Source organism: Channa argus, chromosome 16, assembly GCF_033026475.1.
Source record: "Channa argus isolate prfri chromosome 16, Channa argus male v1.0, whole genome shotgun sequence".
Lineage (NCBI taxonomy): Eukaryota > Metazoa > Chordata > Actinopteri > Anabantiformes > Channidae > Channa > Channa argus.
In genome coordinates, this window is record NC_090212.1 from 13,640,052 (window position 1) to 13,664,446 (window position 24,395).

General features: G+C 38.3%; 1 protein-coding gene across 3 annotated transcripts; it reads right to left on the reverse strand.

Annotated features, from left to right (window-relative positions):
- Positions 1-1,199: 1,199 nt before the first annotated feature.
- Positions 1,200-22,620, reverse strand: kcnk10b (potassium channel, subfamily K, member 10b). Of its 3 annotated transcripts, XR_010911107.1 has the most exons (8): positions 21,883-22,333; positions 18,139-18,554; positions 11,181-11,298; positions 9,483-9,643; positions 7,602-7,794; positions 7,358-7,500; positions 5,671-6,898; positions 1,200-3,198 (listed from the first exon to the last, which is right to left on the reverse strand). XR_010911107.1 is itself a non-coding variant. In XM_067480589.1 (7 exons), coding segments are annotated over exons 1-7 (1,677 nt in total). In that variant the 5' UTR covers positions 22,479-22,620; the 3' UTR covers positions 4,913-6,253. The 3 variants fall into 3 exon arrangements, 2 of the variants coding, with proteins under 2 accessions (XP_067336690.1, XP_067336689.1); XM_067480589.1 differs by lacking the exons at positions 1,200-3,198; positions 21,883-22,333 and adding an exon at positions 22,478-22,620 and having other exon boundaries at positions 4,913-6,898; XM_067480588.1 differs by lacking the exon at positions 1,200-3,198 and having other exon boundaries at positions 4,913-6,898.
- Between the last annotated feature and the right edge of the window lie 1,775 nt (positions 22,621-24,395).

Below are 24,395 nucleotides of genomic sequence, written 5' to 3' on the forward strand. Positions count from 1 at the left end.
TGTATATATTCAGAAACACACTGTTCAAGTAACTGCAGTCTAAATTGTCAAATAGTGCTACACAAACATGGATGTCTCTCTCTAGTGGACAATAAAGTAAGGGCAGCAAGCTGCCGACAATATTTAGTCACTCCACAGAACTATTTTGTTACATAATGTGTAGAGTTTTATAACAGCAATAAAATCTAATATAGACATGCATAAATATTGTCTTCTGTTATCTTTATTTTAACAGCATGATACATTGACTTGACAGTTGGTTACTGCCTCACACACACCCACGCAAACGTACAAAGAAGAATTCCTTTTGTTTTTTTTAAGATTATTTGTTTTTGGACATTTTAAGCCTTTATTTGATAATGAGCAGCGAACCGGGAGACAACGAATGTGGAGGGAGAGCTGGTATTATGTCCCCAGCCAGATTGGAATCAGGGACCTTGTGTTATGTGGCAAGCACTGTAACCATGCAGCCAACAGGGTGCCCCCAAGACAATTTGATCTCCAGGCTTTAAAAGAACGTTGACCTTCGGGGACCAGCTTTATGTCCCCATATGGGAGGTGAGTCACTCTGATGTTTTTTAAATATGTGACACTCTTCACTTTGTCATCATGCCATGTGGGACTTTGTCCTGCCTCTGGTCAATCACCCATGTCAGATACTATGCTTCACCTAACACCAAATGACCTGCATTAGCAGGGCCTGGGACCTATTAAGCCCATTTCTTCTAACCTTCCATGACGCTGCCCTTGACTGTGACAGCCTTATATATATGTAAAGTGTATATGGAAATAAAAATCCCTCAGAGTTAATAGTTTTCACCAGTGCAACCCCTTTCCAAGCATATACCTGGATGTTGACGGCAGATGTATGTTTGAGAACCTGATCCCACTCAGGCAATGAATAAATGGGACTCTGTGCTGCTGATCTAACTGCATGCACATGCACATTAGCAGCAACATGATCAATGGGATAAAAAGATCACAAAGCAGAGCACAAACTGGACTATAACTGCAGTGGGGATTTATTTTGATCAGACCATCTCTGTCATACAGTCATTAGGGTTCACCTCATGCAATGGTCAAAATCATGTGACACAGCTATATTTTAGCCAATCACGACCCTAGCAGCTGTGACTGGTGCTGGCCTGGGAATATTCAGATTAATGTACATATACATGTGCAGCAGAGAAAATCCTGAACCAAATACACACATGCCAAAAAAGGAAACAGATGGACAGATAAAACAGGTGTGGTTACATCCTTACATGAGCCATTTGTAATGTAAACTGAGAACAGAGTCTAGTCTGCTTCTACTGTTTTCCTCAAGTAGTTTTATAACCAAATTGGACTATAAGTATGGTTTGTCCGTTTCGCACAATTTGCTCCAACTACAAATGGGATTTGCAGTCAAATTATAATTATAATTTATTTCCAAGTAGACTAGTTAGTCTGAAATATTTTTGCATTCTTTATTGTTGCAACTTTTCTTTTGTATATATGAATGATTGATTATATAAATTAAACATTCTAATAGATTTGCTTTTTCAGACAGATTTTATTCCTTGCTTTCTCGCAGTCTACAACCCAGACTGTGTCACTGCGTCTTAGTTGTTTCTTTTCCAGCCCTCCATTGTACTTTAGTGTCGTGATGTTCTTGAAGAGACTATCAAGTTGTTTAGATAACATCATATTACACCTCTCTTTATTTCAGAATCTCAATTACTAGAGACATTGTCAGATTTCTCTCTCTTGTTGCATTTCATATCAAGCACCCTTAATCACCTTCAGGCAACTGTCTGACACTTCCCCCACCCTTTCCTCTTCATCATCTTTCTTGTCGCTCTCAGCACTTTCACACTTTCTTCCTTCCACACAACATATACTTGTTTTGGCAACAATCTCATGAAATGTTGCGGGAAAATTATAATAAGATTAAAGTGGGGAAGAAGCTCATGTGGATTCCGGTTTGGTTTAGATTGCATAAACTGGCTCCGTCTTATAATAAGATTAATAAAGTGACTCAAACATGCATCTAAGTTGCCATCAATGCAAACAAAGCAACATATCAAACAAGTTGAAGCAACAAATGGCAAACTGAGAGAGGAGGGAGGCTGATGGTGTAATCAGGTCTAATCATTGCAAAGGATCTTGGATCAGATTAACCTGTTTCCATTGCAGTATACTTGCAATTTCTAAACCAATTGTGATTTTTGCAGTTAGCCTCAAAACAATAAATTGCTTTTAGTGCAGACACAAGGTTCCACACAGACACACAGTAAGTCACACTATTTTGCAGGTAAATGTCCACCAAAGAAGAACTCCGGATAGGATGAGGAATTTCATAGTTCTAATAGCAAGAAGGAGCCAAAATTCCAGGTTCTCTCTGAGAAAAGTTGCAGATTTAAGTGTTGAACAGCTCTTTGCATGTAAGCTTTATGCATGACTGAAGATGCACAAACACAGGCACGTCTTATCCCCCACAGTGCCCTGTCTCTTGGCTGATTCATGGCCAATTCAAATATGATTAAAGGGAACTTAAAGGGGGCAGGATTCACTATTACAATCTCTACTTGATCTGTTTGCATCAAGAAGTGAATTTGTTTCATGCCCTCCATCACCATGGCTACCATTGCTAGATGGCCTTAACTGAGATTGCTTTTATTTAAGAGCACTTGTAGACTTGACAAGATTAGGCTGTGTGCCCATGCATGTCCGGTCATCTTCTCAGATGACACACACAAGTGTGCCTGCTCTTGACACAGCAGGTCTTGATTGTTGATGTGATTGTCCAGCAGCCCTAAAGCGTAATTTACACAGCTCTAACAGAGGAGAGAGCTCTATAGCTTTAGCTCTGATTGGTGATATCAGTTTATTTCTTTAATTGTCAGAATACTGGAAAATAACTGGTGCCATTTTAAGATGCAGGAATGTTAAGACCAGGAATGTTCAGTTACTCACATTTATTACATTTGTCAATCGTCACGATGAAGTCCAGATGTATGAAAATACGTATTCCAAACTATTATGGAGATGGTTAAGAGGCCACAAGTGTAAAAAGTCATATCTCTGTTGAATAGCCATCACGTTCAAATTCTTCCACAATCTTCTTCTTTACCATTTATCATGACCAGTCAGTAAATAGCCATTAGGTGCAGCTGGATGTGAGTAGCATCACAAATGCCTTTCTCCCCCTGCTGGCTGTAGAAAAACACAAGTCATAGTTTCAGCAGATCCAGCACCAAAAGACAAATATAAAAATCTTTTAAAAGATTTTTGATTGGATTTGACTATCACTTGTCTGGCACTGCACCACATGTACTAAATTATACACATACCCAAAATGCAATGTTATACTCTCTTCAACTGTGTAATAAAATAGTCAGACAAGGGGTTTAACAGGTAGCTAAATGGTTAAAGCAAATGGCATGTAAATGCAGCATCCTGAGGTCCTTTGCTGCATGTCACACTCCGACTTTTTTCCCATGTCTCCTGTCTGTATGTTTGCTTGAAATTATTAAATATAGGCAAAACTATTGAAAAAGAGAAACTGTCAGATGATACATTGTGTAGAAAATTTATAATTGAAAAGGATTGTTTTTTGTTGCCTTACAGCAGTGACCTGCGATAAAAGTTTAAATTGAGTCTATACACACCTGCATCATGCACTGACTGACTGTAAGTAATTAGGTTGCTGTGTGCAATATGATGCAAAACAACAGCTTTTTTTCTTCAATTTTTCTCGACACTGTTAGTGTGGTGTTGATTACAGCTGAATCTGTAATCGTTGATACTGTATGGGATTGCATTATACTAAAAATGTTCATTACCCAGCAACAATTTTTTACACTCAATGCTTAATATATTCATGACTCAGTTTCCTAGAGCTGTTTAGGAATTCCAGGCACCATATCGTAAATGACGCTGATAAGGCTGGAAAGTAGTAAATAGACAAATACACAAAACCCCATCGGAACAAAATAATAACAAAAAAAACCATATTGGTGATTCATCATGTGTCGATGCGGCATAGAGATAAAGATTAGAGACAAATAGATTGTGAGAGACAGACAAAAGAGAGATGAGAAGGGTGGAGCCAGTTGAGGTCACTTGCACCTTGAAGACAAGCTCCATAAACATTCACAATTCCTCAGACACGCTTTCCATTACATGTAATTTATAGCTGTCCCTTTACTGACCTGCCTCCCTGATTAATGTCTATTGTGATTCTGTCAGCTGGGTGTATTCTTGGGTGCCGTATCCACTCAGAGGCACGTGACTGTGGCTCCAGACCAGACATGCAAGGATGGACACCTGGGACTGCAGCATCCTGCACCATGCTGGGAGTCAGTTACATAATAATGAAGTCTATCATTTAATTACCCAACAGGTGCATCAAGGCAAATACACAGTGAGAATGTATGTGTAAAATATTGGTTGGAATACAATTTTAAGGGATGTGAAAAGAAAAGGACAAAAAACATGTTAAAGCAAACAATGTTTGGTTATTGTATTTGAATTGATTTAGTGAATTAAGATGATTCGCAGTGTGTTCCTGTGTTGCTTAGATAATATATAGTTTGAGACATGGCCACCAACTATACTAAATGACCATTTGTCTACTGCTCACTGCTCATATAAACCCAATACAAAACACACACACACACACACACACACACACATTATAAAAATTGCAGGTGCTAATAAAAAATCAATGATGGACAAGTTGCATTTAGCTCCTTCAGTTTCAGGATTAAGTCTCATTGGCCACTGTGAACTACACATAATGACTTGATTTCAGATAAATAGCTCTGTAGCACCGTGCTTCAGAAAGCAATGCTCTTCCAAGATATCTTGCAATACCATATTGGGTAAATGTTGATGCTGTTAAAATAGCAATTACCACTATTTTGAATGTATTGTGTCATGTTTATTATCCAGGAAAAGGCACTCACTACATTTAATGTGATTTGTTCATAAAATAAACTTCAACTTCAACACAACAACTAGTCGATCAACTTGTCACAGGTCATGGTCATGAAAACGTTCATACCAATAATAGGTTACAAGTACAACCATTGTGTGTAAGTCGCCTTTAGAAACGCATGCAAGGCATGCCAGTGATAGATTTAATAATTCAGTAAAATTTGAAGTAGGCAGGAGTGTCAGTACCTGATTTAAAAGGTAAATGAAGTTCAAATGGTCACGAGTAGTAATTCAATGTCTGGGATGTGTTTAGGAAAAACACAAAAAAAGAAATGATATTTTAAAGTCATAATGTACAGTGGGATTGGGTGATATGATGTAAAAAGGAGTAAAGACAGATGCAAACATGCTTGGTGAATACAAAATCAACTGAATCACATTCATCAATTTAAAAAGTAATTTAAGAAGTACGTATCAAGACATACGTGATGAGGTGAATGTCATATACAAAATTAAAAAACAACAAACTTTACTGACAATCTCATGGCCAAAGCTGTTTGTCTGTGTCAGGTGGATTCTAGCTAGGTGTTGATTCACTTTTATGAAAGTGGTGGCATATTAGTGTCATCATAGAGCTACTGTGGTTGTGTTTTAGAACCATGCACAATCAAAATGAACAGTTTCTTTTTATGAGCTCTTAGTATGTAGTAGTTTATACCCTAAGGCTACATTTTCAAAGTCACATACCATGTAGAAATACTGTACGAGCTGAAGAAATGCTCGTATCAATGCAGAGAGAAACATGACAGTCAAATCTCCATACATTAGAACCTGAAGTCCTTTTGTAACAGGCTGCTGAGCTAAAAATACAAGTTCACGATTTGGAGATCGATGTGGTTTCTGAAAGTGGATGACACGAATCAAGTCATCTGCATGATCTGCCCACATAAATAAAAAACAAGCTTGAGCATGTACAGGTGGTTGTTGCCCAGATGTCTCATAGAAGCCAAAAGACAACACAACTTGAAAGTTCCGGTAGGTCTCCAAGTTCTTTAGTATCACAGACTTTACAGTACAGTAAAGTCTGTGATGAGGTATTTTAACTACAGCCTATTCAGTTTCATTCATTTTTGGCAACATTTTCTTCCCATGGCTATGGCACAATGACTGACTTTCTTCGGGGCGGTTCCAGTCTAACGTCGTAAACATAAAGGCACATTTCTTGACATCCAGAAGTACCATGCACTCTCATTCTTAGTGTCTGAGCAGTTTTCACTCTCTCTGTCTATAGACTGCTTGTCTGTGGCTCAATTGCTCTTCCATTCAATAGCTAATCTTTTTCTCTGTCTTTGGCCTGTGTTGGAAGGAACCCGTTCAACTTGCTGCGCTCCACTGTATACTGGGACAGGTTTGTCAGACTGGTGTTTCCCTCTTTCCTTTCTCCATTTTCCTCATCTGGCTCCTCATCCTCTTCTTCAGCCGTCCTCTCCTGCCCCAACATAGCACTGCTACTGTTTATGGCTACACTGGCACGTCGTGCATCTTCAGTAATATTCCTCCTCAGTTCACGGTTCTTGTTGCGTCTGCCCAGCTTGGTGAGGGATCCAAAACGCAGGTTGAAGAGATTCTCCTCAGAAGAAGACGCCGTCTCTTGCGTTTGCTCACTCCCTGGGTCAAACGGCTCGCAGGCCCCCTTTAGTCTCAGGTTATTCAGCTTAGTGTCGATGCTCTCCTGCGACGAAGTCTTGAAACGACCAGCATCCAGGCTGGCAAACATGGCCCGCTTCTCTGGAGACAGCATGTCCAGTGAGTGAGCTCGCTGCTCCAAGCCGAGCTGACGGCGCTCCATGCTGCGGATGGTGGCAGCCCGTTGGAGCTTGTCGTGGATCTCAACACTCAGGCGCCGTCTTGTTTCACGAAACTCAGCTCGTACATTTGCCTTCCATTCAGCTGCATGAGCTTTAAACTCCCCAACCTGTGCCAGCAGGGCAATAAAGAAAGAATCAGTTTAGAATAAGGGCCACAGTCTGACATTATCCCTCTGTTTAAGCAAAAAGCTGGTGAGCATAAAGACCAAAACCAACAAGTGACTGAATGTGTTGATCTTGAAATCTAAGTAATAATCATCAAAACAGTTTTTGGACATCACTGCATATCACCCATCTAATATTGTATTATGTAAAAAATTTCACCCAATTTAAAAGAGCTCACGCTGAGCTATAGGCTTAGCAGCCAAATCCTTTCTACTCCAGACAATGAATAACTCACTGTGTCTTTTCTGTGCCAGACACATCTAATAGTCACCTTTTACAGAACCTTTTTTACAAAGCCTGACCAGAATAAAAGAGCACACAGAAGGGGGCAGCAGCTGAGTGATCTTTTATTTTTCGCCTCTCTAATGCAATACAGTGCAATGTAATTGAATGAACTCCACCTCCTCTTTGGTCTTTTTAGACAGCACGCGAAGCCAGTCTCCAATCATGCTGAGGACTGCCGCAAAGTATGCCAAACCCACTAAGATCCAGAACCACACCAGTGGCTTGTACCATTTCATGTAGTCGATCCTACGGTTTCCACCTGGAGTGGAAGAAGAAGTTTGGGTATGATCACAAATAAGACTAAACCGTTTGACAAAACGCTGCATTGTGACAGAACAACAGTCCATTGCATTGCTCTACCTGCCACATAGTCTCCTATTCCCACTGTGGTGAGAGTGATCACAACAAAGTAGATGGCCTCCAGTGTGGTCCAGCCCTCGATGTGTTTAAAGATGACAGCAGGGATGGTGACGAAGACAATGCAGCCGGCCAGGATGAACAAGATGGTGGAAGTTACTCTTATCTTAGTCTGGCTGATCTGTTTGTGTTTTTGCTGAAGGAATAAATAGGAAAAACCATCAGAAATATTGCAAGGAACTAAAAACGATCATCTAATGGCAGTAGTGTGCTTAACAAATGCCAGAAAACATACACGTGGCTCTCAGTTTAACAACATAAACTAGATTAAGATCTGTTTATATATGATTAAGATATAGTTATCTGAGTGTTGATAACTATATTTTAGTATTTCATTTAAATACAACCCCAAATCCAAAAAAGTTGGGAAGATGTGTAAAACATAAATAAAAACAGAATACAATGATTTGCAAATCACATCAACCCGTATTTTATTCACAATAGAACATAAACAACATATTAGATGATAAATCTGAGAAATGTTAACATTTCATGGAAAATATTAGCTCATTTTGAATTTGATGGAGGCAACATCACTCATCTCAGATGTGTGAAACAAGTTGGAACAGGGTGATGTTTACCATTGTGTAGCATCCTCTCTTCTTTTAACAACTGTCTGTAAATGTCTGGGAAGTGAGGAGACCAGTTGCTGGAGTTTTGCTGGAGTTTTTGTCTGTTGCAGGATTCTAGCTGCTCGTCAGTCCTGGGCCTTTGCTCCTCGATTTTCCATTTTATAATAAGCCAAATGTTTTCTATTGGTGAAAGGTGTAGACTGCAGGCAGGCCAGTTCAAGACCCGGACTCTTCTCCTGCGAAGCCATGCTGTTTTAATGATGCAGTATGTGGTTTAGCATTGTCTTGCAGAAATATGCAAGGCATTTCCTGAAAGAGACGTTGTCTGGATGGCATCAGTTGTTCTAAAACCTCTATGTACTTTTCAGCATTGATGATGCCTTTCCAGATGTGAAATCTGCCAATGCCATAGGCACTACTGCAACTCCATGCCATCAGAGTTGCAGTACTGCATTTGAACTGCATCTCTGCATCTCTCTTTGAACTGATAACAAGCTGGATCGTGTTCACACATGGCTTCTTCTTTGCATAATGCAACTTTAACTTGCATTTATGGACTGCACAGTAACTGTGTTTACAGACAGTAATTTCTGGAAGTGTTCCTGAGCCCATGCAGTGATGTCCAGTAGAGAATCCTGCCTGTTTTTAATGCAGTGCTGCCTGAAGGCCAAAAGATCAGGCACATCCTGTTTTGTCCTTCAGCCTTGTCCCTTGCACACAGAGATTCCTCCTGATTCTCCGAATCCTTTGATGATATTGTGATGACTTTGAAGTCATCACAATTTTACATTGAGGAATATTTTTTCTGAAATTATTGCACTATTTTTTGGCACAGTTTGTCACAGATTGGTGAACCTCTGTCCATCTTTACATTTGAGAGGCTCTGCTGATTACCTGATTAGTTGTCAAATGCTGCTCCATTTGTTTTCGATTTGCAGCAATTACTTTTTCAGCCTTTTTTTGCCACCTTCCAACTTTTTTGAGATGTGTTGCTGCCATCAAGTTCAAAAGGAGCTAATATTTTCCATGAAATATTAAAATGTCTCAGTTTCAAAATCTGAAATGTTGTTTATGTTCTATTGTGAATAAAATATGGGTTGATGAGTTTTGCAAATGATTGTATTCTGTTATTTATTTATTTTTCACATCTTACCAAATGTTTTGGAATTGGAGTTGTACAATTAAACTAAAATACACTACATAAAACTACAAAACAGAATAAAATAAAATAAAAATACATTGTGATACTCACCCTGAAAATCTTCTCAACTCTCAAGATGCTTTTCACAAAAATGGTCCCCAGCTGGTCTCCAATCCCCGCCAACAAGAAACCAAAGAGAGGGATGCCAAATATGGCATAAAGAATGCAAAAGATTTTCCCGCCCTCCGTGCTCGGAGCAATGTTTCCATAACCTGTTGAAGCAATATGAATGCAAATATTAGGAGGAAAGAAGGGGAAAAATATGCAAAATGCAAGGAAAGGCAGAGAAGACATGGTAAAGAGGAGGCAGAGGGTGGGCAACATTAGGAGAAAGATGAGGCAGATGAAGACAAAGATTTTCTTGTGCATCATAATCAACTGAGCCCATTATGTAATACTATTTTGTTCCTGGAGCAGTGGTCTGAGGTTAGTAAGCTTTCACAGAGACAATAATTAGGTTCCTCATGGAGAAAACTGCATTAATAATGGACGTATATTAACCGAGACACAACAAAGAATCCAAGGAGACAGACTGTGCGGTGCATGTTGCCCCAATACACCCATTTTAACCAGTGTTTTTTGAAGTTAATATGATATATTAATATTATTTGGGTAGTAAAGTAAATGAGGCCATCAAAATAATGCTCAGCAGCATATTAGCAAATGTCACACAGTGGTTAATTAAATCTCTGGACTACAACAGGTCCGTGACATTGTGTTATTTCATTAAGAGAAATGTACACTAGCTGCAGTTTGTGGAGCTAAAATAGAGAGAATAGAAACTATGGTAGGAATTGCGGTTCCTAAATGCCACATTATCTATTATAAACGATCTGGATTATGTTTATCTTCACAGGTTGTTGAATTGCACTGAGCTTGGGCTTTGCATCATGCAGCACCATCTAATGAAGGCTAAAGGGATTTATGTAACTCACCTGAGGACAGCAATAAGAGGGAAGGATTTACACAGTTTTACAGAGATTTGCACTGAGAAAACACCTTTAACAAGCTGAAAGAACAAATCTCAAATCCTCAACACCTTTGAAAAGACAATAATTGCCAGTCAGTGAGTGCTGTATTCAGAACGTTGTTTGGTGGAACATTTTGTACAGATTTATGTTTTACAGTGGTGACAATGTAATCGTTCACGTTCTCCCTCCACAGTCCTGCAGATTGTATTACTCCTCATTTAGTAGATATATATATGATATAATGTAACTTTAATGAAACAATAGGAATGATGAAATTACAGTGGATGAAAATGAACAAATTTTTACTAATCCTTTTACTTATTCCACACATTATTTAATTTTTAATCTCATATTGTACAGTTCTGGCTTCCATGGTTTTCTGCAAAGTTGATATTTGAATCAATAAAAAGTGCTTTACCATTTAATCAGCTACCACCAATCAACTTTACACTCGAGTCTAACGAACATCTTTCTGTCACCCCAATGAACTGTAATATGACCGAAAGTTACAGAGCCCTGTTAGGCTCATCATGCAATAAATAACTAAAATGTCACGAAATAATTTAAAAGAATGAAGCAGTTTTCCTTTTAGAGCTGTTTAAAATTATCCAAACAGTTTGGTGGAGATCACTTTTCATCATTAGATTTTACTTTTACTTATACAACAGATACTCCAATGCCTACTTAAAAATCACTTTTTTACTTTTGCAGTTTTATTGACTGTCAGCAAATTGATGTGATATCAGAATATTAAAGAGTGGAGTATTTAAATATTTACCGATGGTTGTGATGACAGTTCCAGCGAAGAAGAAGGCACTTCCCAGGTCCCAGTAACTGGAATTATAGGATGTGTCTCCGATGGGACTGACTCCTGCACTCACAGCATCTATGGAATGCTGTAAAAATGATAATTTAATTATAAAGATGATGCCTGTATTTAAACCTGAATACTACAAATGGATAAAGTCTAAAAGCATCTATGAATGCCAAACAATGAGCATCATTACAGAAATAGTCAGTAGCACTTGGTTTCACAAAAACAAAGATGTCAAGGTTGTAATCGTGTGCAAGCTCAGTTAATGGAAACACAAGAAATAAATGTGTCTGCTTTAATTCAACTTTATAAAATCCTGATGCCATGACAAGAGTGAATGCATTAACCCAATGTCAATGTTTATGTGTTTCTATGTGCACGTGTCTCTTGTGTTTGTATGTGTGACCTGTGCCACTGATTGTGTAACGCTCAAGAGACAACTGAAGCTGTGTGACAATCTCTATATCAACCTGCAAGGTCATACACTGATGAAGGAGAAGAGAGCAGATGGAAATCAAGCAGAGGAATGAAAGTCAGATGGAGAGTTGAGCTACAGTACGTCTACACTGTGTCATAAGAGTGTAATAACACAGGGATTGGATTGACCTACAATTAATAGAATCAGAGGAATACTACTGTATCTTACATAATATTATGTTCATTGGGTCATTGGGATTGAAAAAAAAATATTTTAAGCATTTTACAAAAATTCTCATTACTCGGCCTTTGTTGACACACAGAGCAAACTTTTGGGAATGTGAGCTACTCCATCAAGTGTGTCTGGATCATGATTTTCCTTGCTGCTTTTCAGCCCCAACGATTTACACTTATCCTAAATGCTAAAAAGAAAGCTAGAAAAAAGTAGAAAAAACAACACTGTGTGAAAGAAACGTGATTTTAGAAACCCCACAAGTGTTCTTATGCAGTAACACTCTTGTCGCTGTACTGAAGCACAAACTTTTGTAAGACAAAATTGCATTGAGAAATGTAACAAGCAATGATTAGAGATGTTGGTCTTACTTGAGAGGACATCACATCAATCATCATATATTAAAACAGTTATTGTAAATTGTCCAAAGATGTAATGATATGTATGATGAAAATGTATTTAACAATACAGACTCATGGATGAATGAATAAATAAAAGGATGAATGCTGTTTTTGTTTTGTTTTTTAATCACAGAGTTTAATGTTAAACACAACAATGACTCTTACTATTTTCATGGATGAAAGTGCATTCCCACTCAGCGTGATATCTGTTTAAATTCAGTGTCTGGCTATTCGAGTGGAGCTGTTTCTAATTTGCATTTTATTAAAGCTCACGTTGACTAAATCTACAGCACATAGACTATGCAGCAGAAGGACCTTTCTCTCCTTTTTTTCTTCAGTGAGCCTTTTTTCTTTATCATCAGCTTGTCTAGTGTGTCAGAAAAAAATGTAAAAGCCACAATGCTCTGCATTTACTGAATCATTCTCATTGATCCCCTTCTGTGCTTCATTATGTAGCTATGAAAGTGTAATCTGATTTGCAAAACTCCCAGTTTATGGGCATTTCATGAGGAAGGCATTTAGTTTCTTTATGTTTGAATTTTGCCTCTGGGCTCAGTCAGATGTGTGCTTGTGCTGACATGAAAGTCGATATGAGTGATGCCTTTGGTAAAAATAAATAAAAAATAGCTTCAGTTCCTTTTGGTTCCTCCTTTATTCAGAGTCTCCCCCAATCCATCCATGCAAGCTGTTATTGAGATGCACGTCCATATGATAAAATATGTATAAACTCTTGTGACATACATTTCAAAGCAGACAGTGTGGATCACTACTTCTATGCACATTGCTGCACATGCCTGCCCATAATCTTGCATGTGATTACCTCAGCCCCATGAGCATCGCCCCCTAATGAGACTCACTTTTGTATCTAAAATTAACCAATTACAGTAACACTATTTCATTGGTTTTAAGAGACAAAGCTACTTTAGATACTTAATATCAGAGCGGTAATTATATAATAAACTCTAAATAACCTAATTCTGGAGTCAAGGGAGGGCTATAAATAGCCTCACAATGTATCTGAATACTTTATGAGGTCTATTTTTGTCTCTTGCTCTCCAGTGCAGCTGCCAAGTTCATGCTGCATTAGAGATATGGAAAACCCTTCTGTTGCACGTGCAGTTTTGCTGCATGATGACTTTGTGTGGTTAGTGTGTGTTTTTTTTTTTAACACATTGAAATTATGTATTTACAGTAAGTAAGACAGAAAATTCAACACAGACATACACATTGCACATTACATAGTCACTACCAAGTCCTTGTGATGGGCTCTTAGCTGATGTGTTTTCATATCTTCCACTGCAGGATCATTTAGTGGGGGCTAACACACTGCAGATCTTTTATCCTCTCAGTATGTCTTTCTGCCCCACAGCAGGTGATGGCAGTGATCCAGCCTCACTCTCTCCTTCATTGATCCTTGCTGTAATACAGTGCCAAGTACCCTTCTCTGCAGCACTTTGGCCATATCTATAGCTTTATCGAGACCATGTAGGAGCATTGCAGTAGTGCCAAAAGGAATGAAAAACAGGAAGTCTCATGAACATCAAGATGAGACTGGGTCGAAGTGTTTGTGAAATGAGACCTGAGAAGAGTGAGTCACAGTTTACGATGCAGTGAGATGACACAGTAAGGAACAAAGTTTAATTTTGTTCATAAATAAATTGCAAATGGACATATTTTTCACAACTCTTAGAATTATATTATAGTTTGATTTAAAAATAAAGCAAGTGTAATGGTCATACGGGGAAGTAGTTAAACATTTTAAAAGTTAAACATTTTTTTCAGTTTTTTGGTATTTATTACTCGATACACAACACGATTGCATGTTTTTAAAAGCAAAATTATTTTATATGCTCTGGAAAAATCCTGCCAGTGTTGGTTGCATGTCCTGACGTAGTTTTTCTGCAGGTAGCTCAGTGTGTATGGTTTATTTGTAGACAATGTAAGTGACTCATCAATAAATGAGGCTTGACTTGTGTCAACAACATTGTGGCTTCACATTGTGCCACAGTGTGAGTCATCCCAAAGGCGCTGGGAAAGCCAATTAGGTCTGCCATGGGTGGGTGTTTTTGTGAGTAGGTAGGTGGACAACATGCATACTGAAGCAGACATGAGGAGGCAAATAGAAGTGCATGGACACACTAAGTAAGCACATGCTGTGGAGCAGAGCTTAGCAAGTGCTCGCTCCCTAATGCAGTACATCGTCTGCTTCCGTTTTTCGTACACACACACACACAAATGGCTTCCCGTGGTTGCCATTTTCCTGTCAACCCCTTTGCCAAACAGTTTGACAACAGTGAGTCACCACTTTTGTGTCCCACTGTGGATCTTCAGCTGAGTGACAGTCTTGACATCGCACAAACAGACAGATAACAGAACTGTTAGAAGACCAGACAAGACTCTTTGATGGAGTACTTGTGAAGCAGCATGTCCTAGAGGTCTATTTTTCAGAGAGCAAAAAAAAACGGCACTATTTGTCAGTGTGAGCTTCACACAAAGCTTGATATTACTTATTTTTGGGACACTAACGATTGAAGCACCATTACAACTCAGGAGAGATTTTAAATATTTAAAGATACTGAGAGTTTAGGTAACATAATTTACTTGCTCAGAATTAAATAAGGATTGATATCACTTTCATGACTTCAGACGATTAATGGTAAACCACAGTTCATTTTTCAACATGTCAAACTATTATTTTAATCACTTGTAAAACTGTAAATGGCTTCTGCTGATTTTTAAACAGGCAAACAGCTCTATGGCATTAAGTTCCTTATAAGACATCTGTTGTGTGTAATCTGATGAATTAGAATCTGATCCTTTGTCCAGCAGAGTCTTGTGTATGATTCAGCTGCTATTAGTGCTGCTGCTTCAAGCAGCAGGAGGTTTGTGACTGCAATGAATAATTGATTTGCTCCAGACCCCAGGCACACCAGGCTAAAGGGTTTTATTTCTACACTTCTCCTTATGACCTACTGTCATTGATTTTTACAAAGTCATGATAGCACTTTTGTGACTTAAATGTTAAGCATCAAAAGCAAAAACAGGTTTTATGAGGGACTCTGTGCCCACAGTTACCTAGGGCCCCATGGAAGAAGCCCATAAGACCATAAGACCACACAACCCCTATTCTTCTAATTGAACCATTTTATTAAATTTTTTTCATTTACTAATTCAAAACAGTCTCAACTGTTTTCTGTGAGGTGAGATTTACTATTATGCAGTGAGCTCTGTTATGTCGCATTGCCTGCCTGATAAACTCCGACCTGTCAATGTGTCAATTTAGTATTTAACTTTGTTTGACATAAAAAAAGACAGATATATAATTTGTTTCAATTCATTTCAGATAAATCCATGTCATATTTAGAGTTAAGGGAGAGGTTTTCCGACCCACCCTGTTTCATCACTTAGCCTGTTCCAACCCAAACTGCAACAGAAAATGAAGAAAGAATGTTGTTTGGGACAGAATAAACACAGGACAGTGTGCAGAAGTAGACAGCTATCATAGTCACTGGAGTGATGGAGCTCTCCCAGCAGAAACCGGACCACTCTGCTGTGTGGTTGGTTCTCTGTTTGAGTTAATTTCATAATTTAAGAGAATCACAGAGGCCCCACCTTTTAGGGGAAAGAAAGCTTCTTCTGCACTATTGACATCAGATCACACGGCGTGATTTTGCTCTTCTGCGGGAGCTGTAGTATGTCCATATGATTTAATTTGCTGTTAAATGCCCCAACCGATCAAAGAAAACAGACCACGTTTACACACAGTGTCCATCTTTTGTCTTCCTGATCATCTTCTGTAAAGTCTGTCTGGAGGAGTGACTGACTGATCTTAGTCCCACTTTTTCTATCACTGCACACCCTCATAAATCAAACTTTCCACTCAGCCAACTGCACACCAACACATCTCAAATCATTTTCTAATCTCGCAACCAGTTGTACATGTCAGATTGATGTAGTGACTTTAAATCTTGACCCGTAGTTCTCTGTGCGATTTAACAGAGCAGCGTTGTACACTGCCACTCTTTGTGGTATAAATTATCTGACACCATAAAAGATATTGTATAATGCAGATTTAAGTCGTAATGTGACAGAGATTTTTTTTCCCATTGTGCTTGTTATCTGGTTCACTTTACACAGGCAATGGTTTAAAATAAAACCTTTCCAAGCCACACTGATAAAATTTGGAACATGGCAGACATACAGTAGCATGACTTCAATGTTTTAAGTCAAACGCTCTACAATAGTTTGATGTTGTCTAAGGTCAATCGAGTTATCCCTACATTTTATGAAATATTTTGAGAGAAAAGATTACAAATTTTCATTTCAAATGTTTCTCACAGTAGAGTCAACTGTGCTGTTGTGGCCATGAGCTAGTTTCCTTATTTAAAATGTGTGGGTGTTGTTAACGCCTTACTCTGGAATTCCATACTGTACTAATACATCCATTATTGAGGGTTTAAGGCATTCGGATTCTTAGTTAGTGAAACTACTTTTGAAAAAAACCATTGTTGGAACAAAAAATTGAAAGTCTTGTTTACTACAGTTACTCTTTGTTTGCAAATTATAATACATGAAAATCCATGTAGATGTGCAATTGCAATTCAAACTTCTCCAATACGGCATAAAGGTCACAGTGACTCCTCTTATTTTTTGCTATGATAAACATCATAAGATGCAGACAGTAGTTAAATTTTCATCACAGTTTATCTTTATTTTCCTGTTATGCAACATTTAACCGTAATTACAATGGATTTGATGATGAAAGGTATCACTGAGAGTTATGAGTGTATCCGTGGTGACACTGATGATATTACTGTGCTTCCTGCTAAAGGATGGACCTGCCTCTAAGTGTGCTCATGACATTTACCAATCAAGTGTCACCCAACCAGGGGGCAGAGAGTAGGTGGTGTATCTTTGGATGGTGCTTTAGACCCTGCATAATTCATTTATTGACACACCCACACAGCAGGAAGAAAACTAGTGAAAATTTGATTTAAAATGAAATCATATAAATTAGAGTTGCACGTGCAACAAAAACACACATAATCACATAAAACTGTGATTAATTTTCATATGTTGCTATAAACAAGGTGTCTTTGATTTAATGAGAGGACAAATTGTACCCCATCCAACCCACACACCTTTTTAGGTGGTAACTGTAACTAAATACAGGAGTATGATAACATTTACTGAGTACTGAGGTCTAACAACTATATCTAAAATTTGCAACAGCTATTTGCAATATATCACCACTAAGCTCAACAACACCAACACTTTGCTCTGTAACAATGGATAATATCACCTACAGTGTTTTTTCTATCGTAAATGCAATTCATCAATGAAATCTAAACAGCCTCACTTTTTGTCAGTGTCAAAGCATAGTATTAGTTTGCCATAATAAAACTCAAACATTGTAACAAGTGTATTGTGCACATGAGCAATTATTTTGTAAAATCAAAAAAAAAACGATGCCACTGAAGCAAACTGTCATTAACAGATTATTTACTGAGGGACATTAAGGGAATCACATCCAAGCTTTTCAAGCTCACATGACCAGCTAATGAAACCAGAATTAATTAGCCAGAGAAGCCGTAATCGCCTCTGATAGCAGCCACCCTCTATAAAACTGCTACTAAGTTCATTCTTCTCAACAAATGGAATGACACCCAGTATTATTGATCAGATTGTTTTCACTTAATTTTTCTTATCTTCCTGTTGTCCTACAATCTAATCTTCCGTTGATGAATAGATGTAACTAATGCAGTGCCATTCTAAAGCTGTCTAAGCAGCTTGAAGGAATAAGCAAGATGATGATTTTATGTCTCAAATTGTGTAAAATTCTGAAATCCTCACTACATTTCCAAACACTCACCTTGATGAGTGCCTCCAGCTCATCAGGAGTAACGCAGGGATGTCTCTCCAGGAAAGATGCCTTCTCCATGGTGATACTGGTCTTCTGGATGCTCTCAAATGGCTGTTCTAGTGCCCTGAATGCCAGGCCTCCGCAAACCAAGTAGAGGACAACCACAATGAACACCGCGAGCACTGTCTTCCACTTCATCACGGAGTGGAGAGCTGCGGCTGAGCCATCACAGCTGGCGTCCATGCTGGCTACCACACTGGCAGAGCGGGAGGAGATGGACAGGCGTGGCAGTGGACAGTGTCCATTGGGCTTGGGGTCATAGCCCATTGGGTTTTGCATTGTGGCAACACTGGCCTGGACTAGGCTTGACTTCACCATGCCAGGCTGGACCTTTTTGGGAGGGACCAAGTTGGTCTGGACAGCCACTAGTAAAGAATGTGAGGAAAGACAAGATGGCATTAACACAGTACAAGATGCTATGGCTATATGACAAGAGCCGTGATACTTCATCTTTTAAAAATGACTGACAACTGTAGGAAAATAATTTCTGGCAAACTGTTAAGACTAATTATTGGCTGAATGCCCTGAGTCTGGTACAGATTGGATATGAAAACTGCGATGACACATTGACTACTGAGAAAAAAATCTTCTGATATGTTGTTTGTAGGCAGTCTTTAAGACGTTATAAGTCAGAAGCCGAAGAAAATTGAACAATACATACAATATTGTCTTCCATTCTTAAGCTTTCTGTGGCTCTCTTTTCTAATACACTAATATCCACATCTTAATGCACACATATATACAAACACCTTGGAGCTACTGAAAACACTCAAACCTGTAGGACACATTAAAAAACTATTCCCTGTTCTTACACTAGACTAAATGAGGGCTCTCTGCAAGGCTCACACTCAAAGCTATCAACACAAGTAAATGTTATCTAGCCTAAAGCTTTTCCGATGCCCCACTGCAGCAAGACTTTCCATTGCCTCAGCATCTGTCCAACCTGTTAATTTGTTTTGGGTTCCACACATTAAACACATTATTCCCCTGAAATTGAGCTTTAGAAATCCACAGCTACTGCCTTAATTACTAAAGCAGAACACCCATCATTCATTTAGTATAATAAATTCAAAATCCTCAATTATAAGCATTACTTTGTTTATTGTCTGAAAATTGCATGAGTGTACAATATGTTCACAATGAGGCAACGTTAGGAAAGCTTTTATGTATTCAAAAGACACGTCACCTGCACCCAAAGACAAACAGTGCTAGGTTGAGGCAAACAGTGAGTACTCTACTTGGAAAACAGAATTTCATTAATAGACTAATAGAGAGATAAGTGCGACTTGCAGTCCATGGCTGCTGGATAGGTTTTATAATATATGCATGTGCTGGAGCAGGTCTTTCATGATGTGACAAGCACCTAGGACACAGCTGAATTTAGATTACTTTAATATATACATGATACAGCATTGTATAAGCTATTGAGAGCTGACGCTGACGCACCCACCGAGGGACCTGGGCAGAGCATGTTGTCTGCAATGATGCAACTATCGAACGTAGGAATTGGACAAGTTAACCTACTAAGACCTAGATCTTTGTACAAGTACGTTTATGTACTGTGCATACTTTCACAATTTGATCTGAATCAGATTTATTCACCAAGTACCAAGTACACGGAATTCAGTCTATTCTAGTCCCTATATAAAGTAGAGAATGAAAATCAGAACTAAACATAGATACAATGATAATATTATCAATAAACTATTTACATTTCTGCAGAAACCGTATTTGTAGGGAACATGTGGAACACAGCTGGACAAAATTTGTACATTCATGTTATCAACAGCATCATGTTAATTTGCGTTTAGATACCTAGTTTTCTTAGTGAGGTACTTTGGTACCTATGAAGGCATTAACTTCAACTTTAGCTCTTAAAGTGATACTTTTATTCAAAGTAAATTAAGCAAAAGAAATCTTGATTCATGGGATAGTGTCAATTATAGGATTTCCTAAATAAAAACGGACACACACACACCACCCACTCTGATGAGTCAATGACATACAGGAAGTGTCTGGTTCTGTGTTCCAGGAGCCATGAATCTTGTTAGGTAATCCCGGTATCATGAGTAAATCAGTAACAGCAAAGTGATGCCACTTAGCTTCGCTTAGAAAGATGGAAAACTGCCACATTCAATTTACAGTATGCGCCTTCAAGGACTGTGACTGGATGTTTTAGAAGATGAGATGTATTAGAAAATTACGACTGAGAGGTGAGGCAGCAAAAACATTGTGACCCTTTCTCTTTTCATTTTCCCAGATGTGGCAGAACATCTTCTGGTATATGAACTACAAATTCAAACATATAAGGTCTTAAAAATATCTTTAAAAAAAAATCTGTTGATTGAGTACAATGAAATAAATCAGTATGCAGCTAGGCAGGGGCAGCTGTGTAGCAGATACATATTCATTTAAAAACACCTAATAATCTGGGCTAAACCAAGCTGTGATGAGTATGATGTGGTTGATGTTTCAGGCACATATAGGGGCGAAACCCAAGCTGTGATGAGTATAATGTGGTTGATGTTTCAGATTTCTGAAGTGGTCACGCATTAATCTAAAATCTTTTTCAGACCACTGAAGCTGCATCATATTGATCAGTACTAATTAAATAAAGCCTGAGTGGGAAGCAGTGCTTCTTCTATCTGATACCATTTGATAGGCTACTCTCTTTTTCCCTCTTAGCCCATCGCTCCTTCTAATATGTCTGGTCAAAGCAAAGACTCCGGTCAGGTACATTACAGAGATGTTACTTCCTAAAACTGAAAAAATGAGATAAATATCTGGACGGTGACGAAAAATTTGAAAATTAAAATAGTCAAGACACTGTCTGCATTTAAGTATTTACATACTGATGATCAAAATTCAAATGGTTGGCTGTATTTCCCTATGGAACAAGACTGGTTGCAGGCTCTTATCTCACCAGCTGAGCCTCAAAATCAAGCATGGAAGCAGCTTTAACAACACATAAAGGCCACGAAATAAAAACTAAATTCAAAATAAAACCTTTACTGAAGTTGCAAAGGTCATTCAATTTAAGCCCTCTTTTAAAAAACATCAGAACAGTTTGCTTGACTTCACAATAAAAGTATGGAAAATTCCTGCACATTTTTCGAAAACTTCCTCTAATATAAAGTAGCTACATTCACATTAAAGGAGCAACATTTCCAATAACATCAGTGGATGTGGCAATAATCAATCGTGACTGGCCAGCCATTTTTTCACAGATAGCGCATGTGTGATTGATTTGTTAGAAATTAGAGCCTCATGAAGAGAATTTCCTGCGACAAGTCTTTTAGGCATTACACAACTTAAGCTTTTATTTCGACAGCCTTTCCGGTTGTAGCTGATTGTTTCTTTCATCTTGACGTGGCAGAAGCTCTGCCTCCAGCAGCTCTACCTTACACAGCTGAGTACACGGAGGATGGAGAATAAAGAAATGTCCACAACCGCTCTGTGTTGTTGTAAAGGTCATTTTGCACCTCAGAAATACGCAAATAAAAGGAAACTCTAAATTAAATTTAAAAAAAAATCATGAATAAGAAATCGTACAAAGCTGTTCAAGCTGGTGAATAATGTAGGCGTCTGCGATTTGCTGTCTCAGGTGTCTCCTTAAGTTGTAGCTGAGATCAGTACTATTAAATGGCATTTATGTAGAATCATCAGGCGACACAACATTTTATGTTTACCAACCTTGTTCAGGGTCCCAGTTAACTTGTTTTCTCGGGTTTTCTATTGGAAATTTCATCTCTGTTTTTGTTCTCAGGCAAAAACGCAAGGAAATTTGTTCACTGCGATTGTGAAAATGCTGAAAAATACGCAAATCACGAGGAATTCATTCCCTAGATCTTCTGCAAAGCATCTTTTCGTGGACGTGGGTGTAAATTGCACGGAGGAATAAACGCATCACAAAACCGCATTGTCTGCTCCTGCTGCCCCCCTCCTTTTTTCCTCCACCTCTCTCGAACCAACGCGTGGTGTTCGTCCAACAGACTGAGATACTGTGAGAGCTTTTTAAGAGCTGTCGCAAGGCTTGGAGGACCAGACCCCTTCCCAGCTCACACAGCAGCGGTCTGGTCCAAAAACATAACCGGAGTGTGTCCAAACAAGCAACTTTACGCACGTTTACGCCACCAAAGAGAACAACGGTATAGGATGCTCTCCTCCCTTTCATTCCCAAAGCGCACCACCACACCTACCTTTACTGTAATTAGCTTAAAGACATTTGCATCAAGCAATCTATCCGTTATATTAAAACTTGCTCTATAATCAGAAAATGAATACTTACTCGTGTGGATTTTTCCCTCTAAAACAGGATTATCTTATCATTTTGCAACCGGTGACTGAGCACATGGCGCAGGGCGTCAAGTCAGAGACGCACGACAAATCAGTGGCAGGCTTGAAGCATTATGTCATTCACAGTGTGTGAGAGAGTGCATCATTTAGAAACTCCAACAGCTAAGACAATTCACCTTCTCAAGGCCATCAGAACTCCTAAACCGTGCAAAATGTTGGCGATTACCAAAGACCTGCAACCAAAGCATATTAATAATAAATTTGCGTTTCAGTATTCACATCCAAAGCTACTAAGTGGTTTTGCAACACAAATAATTTAACTCCAGATAATAAAACAGGGGGAAACACTGAGTTAAAATGGCTTAAAAATGAGTTTTAAAGATCAAGGAAGGTTAAAGTCCTTCAAATATCTAAAACATGGCTGTTGAATTACACAGGCAGGCTATTAAAGGTTAGCACTATATTGTACTGTAGTAACTGCAGTGTTCACAGATGTTCGTTGCTCGTGGCAAGTAAAACTGTATGCTTAGAAAAATATATATAAAATTGTTTATTTTAAAAAATATATCAGGATTCTAAACTAAACAGGATTCATTATATAGTTTATTATTTACAGAAAAATGTTACATGTGTAACATGAGGGCAGACTAAAATGTTCTCTGCTTCCTTGTAGCAAGGGTTGTTGTAAAGGTTGACATTTTGATGACCTTATCAAATGTTTTATTATATCCCTGTTTTGTGACTTTTTTGCTCTACTGGTGTAGACTGGTGAAAGTCTTTATATCATTGGAAAACTTTATTAACATAGATACATTTGTCTGGTGCCATTTCATTTTTGAGTGGAATATGATCACTTTACATCCAGTTCCATTTTTTTTGAGCTGGCATTAAAATAAAAAATAGGTAAAGCACGAGTTGGATCGTGGTTAAGGCAAATTACACATTTTTAAAAAAAAATCCATTTCACTTACAGCACTGCCTGTCATGCGACTATTAAGTCATTCACAACCCTTTGTTGGTAAATGACGTGAGGGGTTAAAAGGTCCACAAAACAATACAAGGAACATTGCAGAATTAACAATATACAGTTGACAGAATGTTCTTGTGGACAACAAGTACCTACTTTAAACAGATTTTCTATTTTGTGCAATCTGCGTTCCCACATCACAATGTGTCACATTACAGTAAATGTGTGGTTTTTATTGTAACAGAACATCATGGCCAAATTATGTTATGTTATGTTATGCTGGCCAACCATCTCATGATTATAATTAACTTGATAAATCTTGGTTTAGGACGCCGGGAACAGTGGATGACACAGAACCTGAAATTAAAATAAAAGTTGTTTGTGTCTGAGCCTTGCTAGCCACATGGACAACCAGTGAATTCACTTTTAATCAAGATTTGGAATAGTTTTGGCTGAGATTATACATTAACTTTGAACAGCATTGGCACAGTGCAGACAGCACAGTGTGCATAGTACGTTTAGATATTGGCCTTTTTAAAATATATTTTGATTTGTTCTCTAATATTAGGAAAAGTACTGCAGTAATGTTCTGTAGCTTGCAGTGAGAATACGAAAAGCACAGGTTTAAATAACAACACATTTTAACAGAGCTTAGCAATTATGTTTATTGTAAGGCCTGTGCTTTTCCTGCTATTAGAAGTTAAAATATCTGTGAAAAGGACAAATAGTAATTTGGGTCAAACACATATATCATATTCCACCACGCAAAAATTATGTAACATACTCCGTTGGGTTTGTCAGTAGGTTCTATCTTTTCGTGTAAAAAGAAGTTGTGTAATTGATCTTGCATGACGAATGGACATTTGATTCAGGGAGCCTAAACATAGAGATGGTCACTGTCAGGCAAGATATATAATTTATTTTTGTGACCATGAGAATGTTG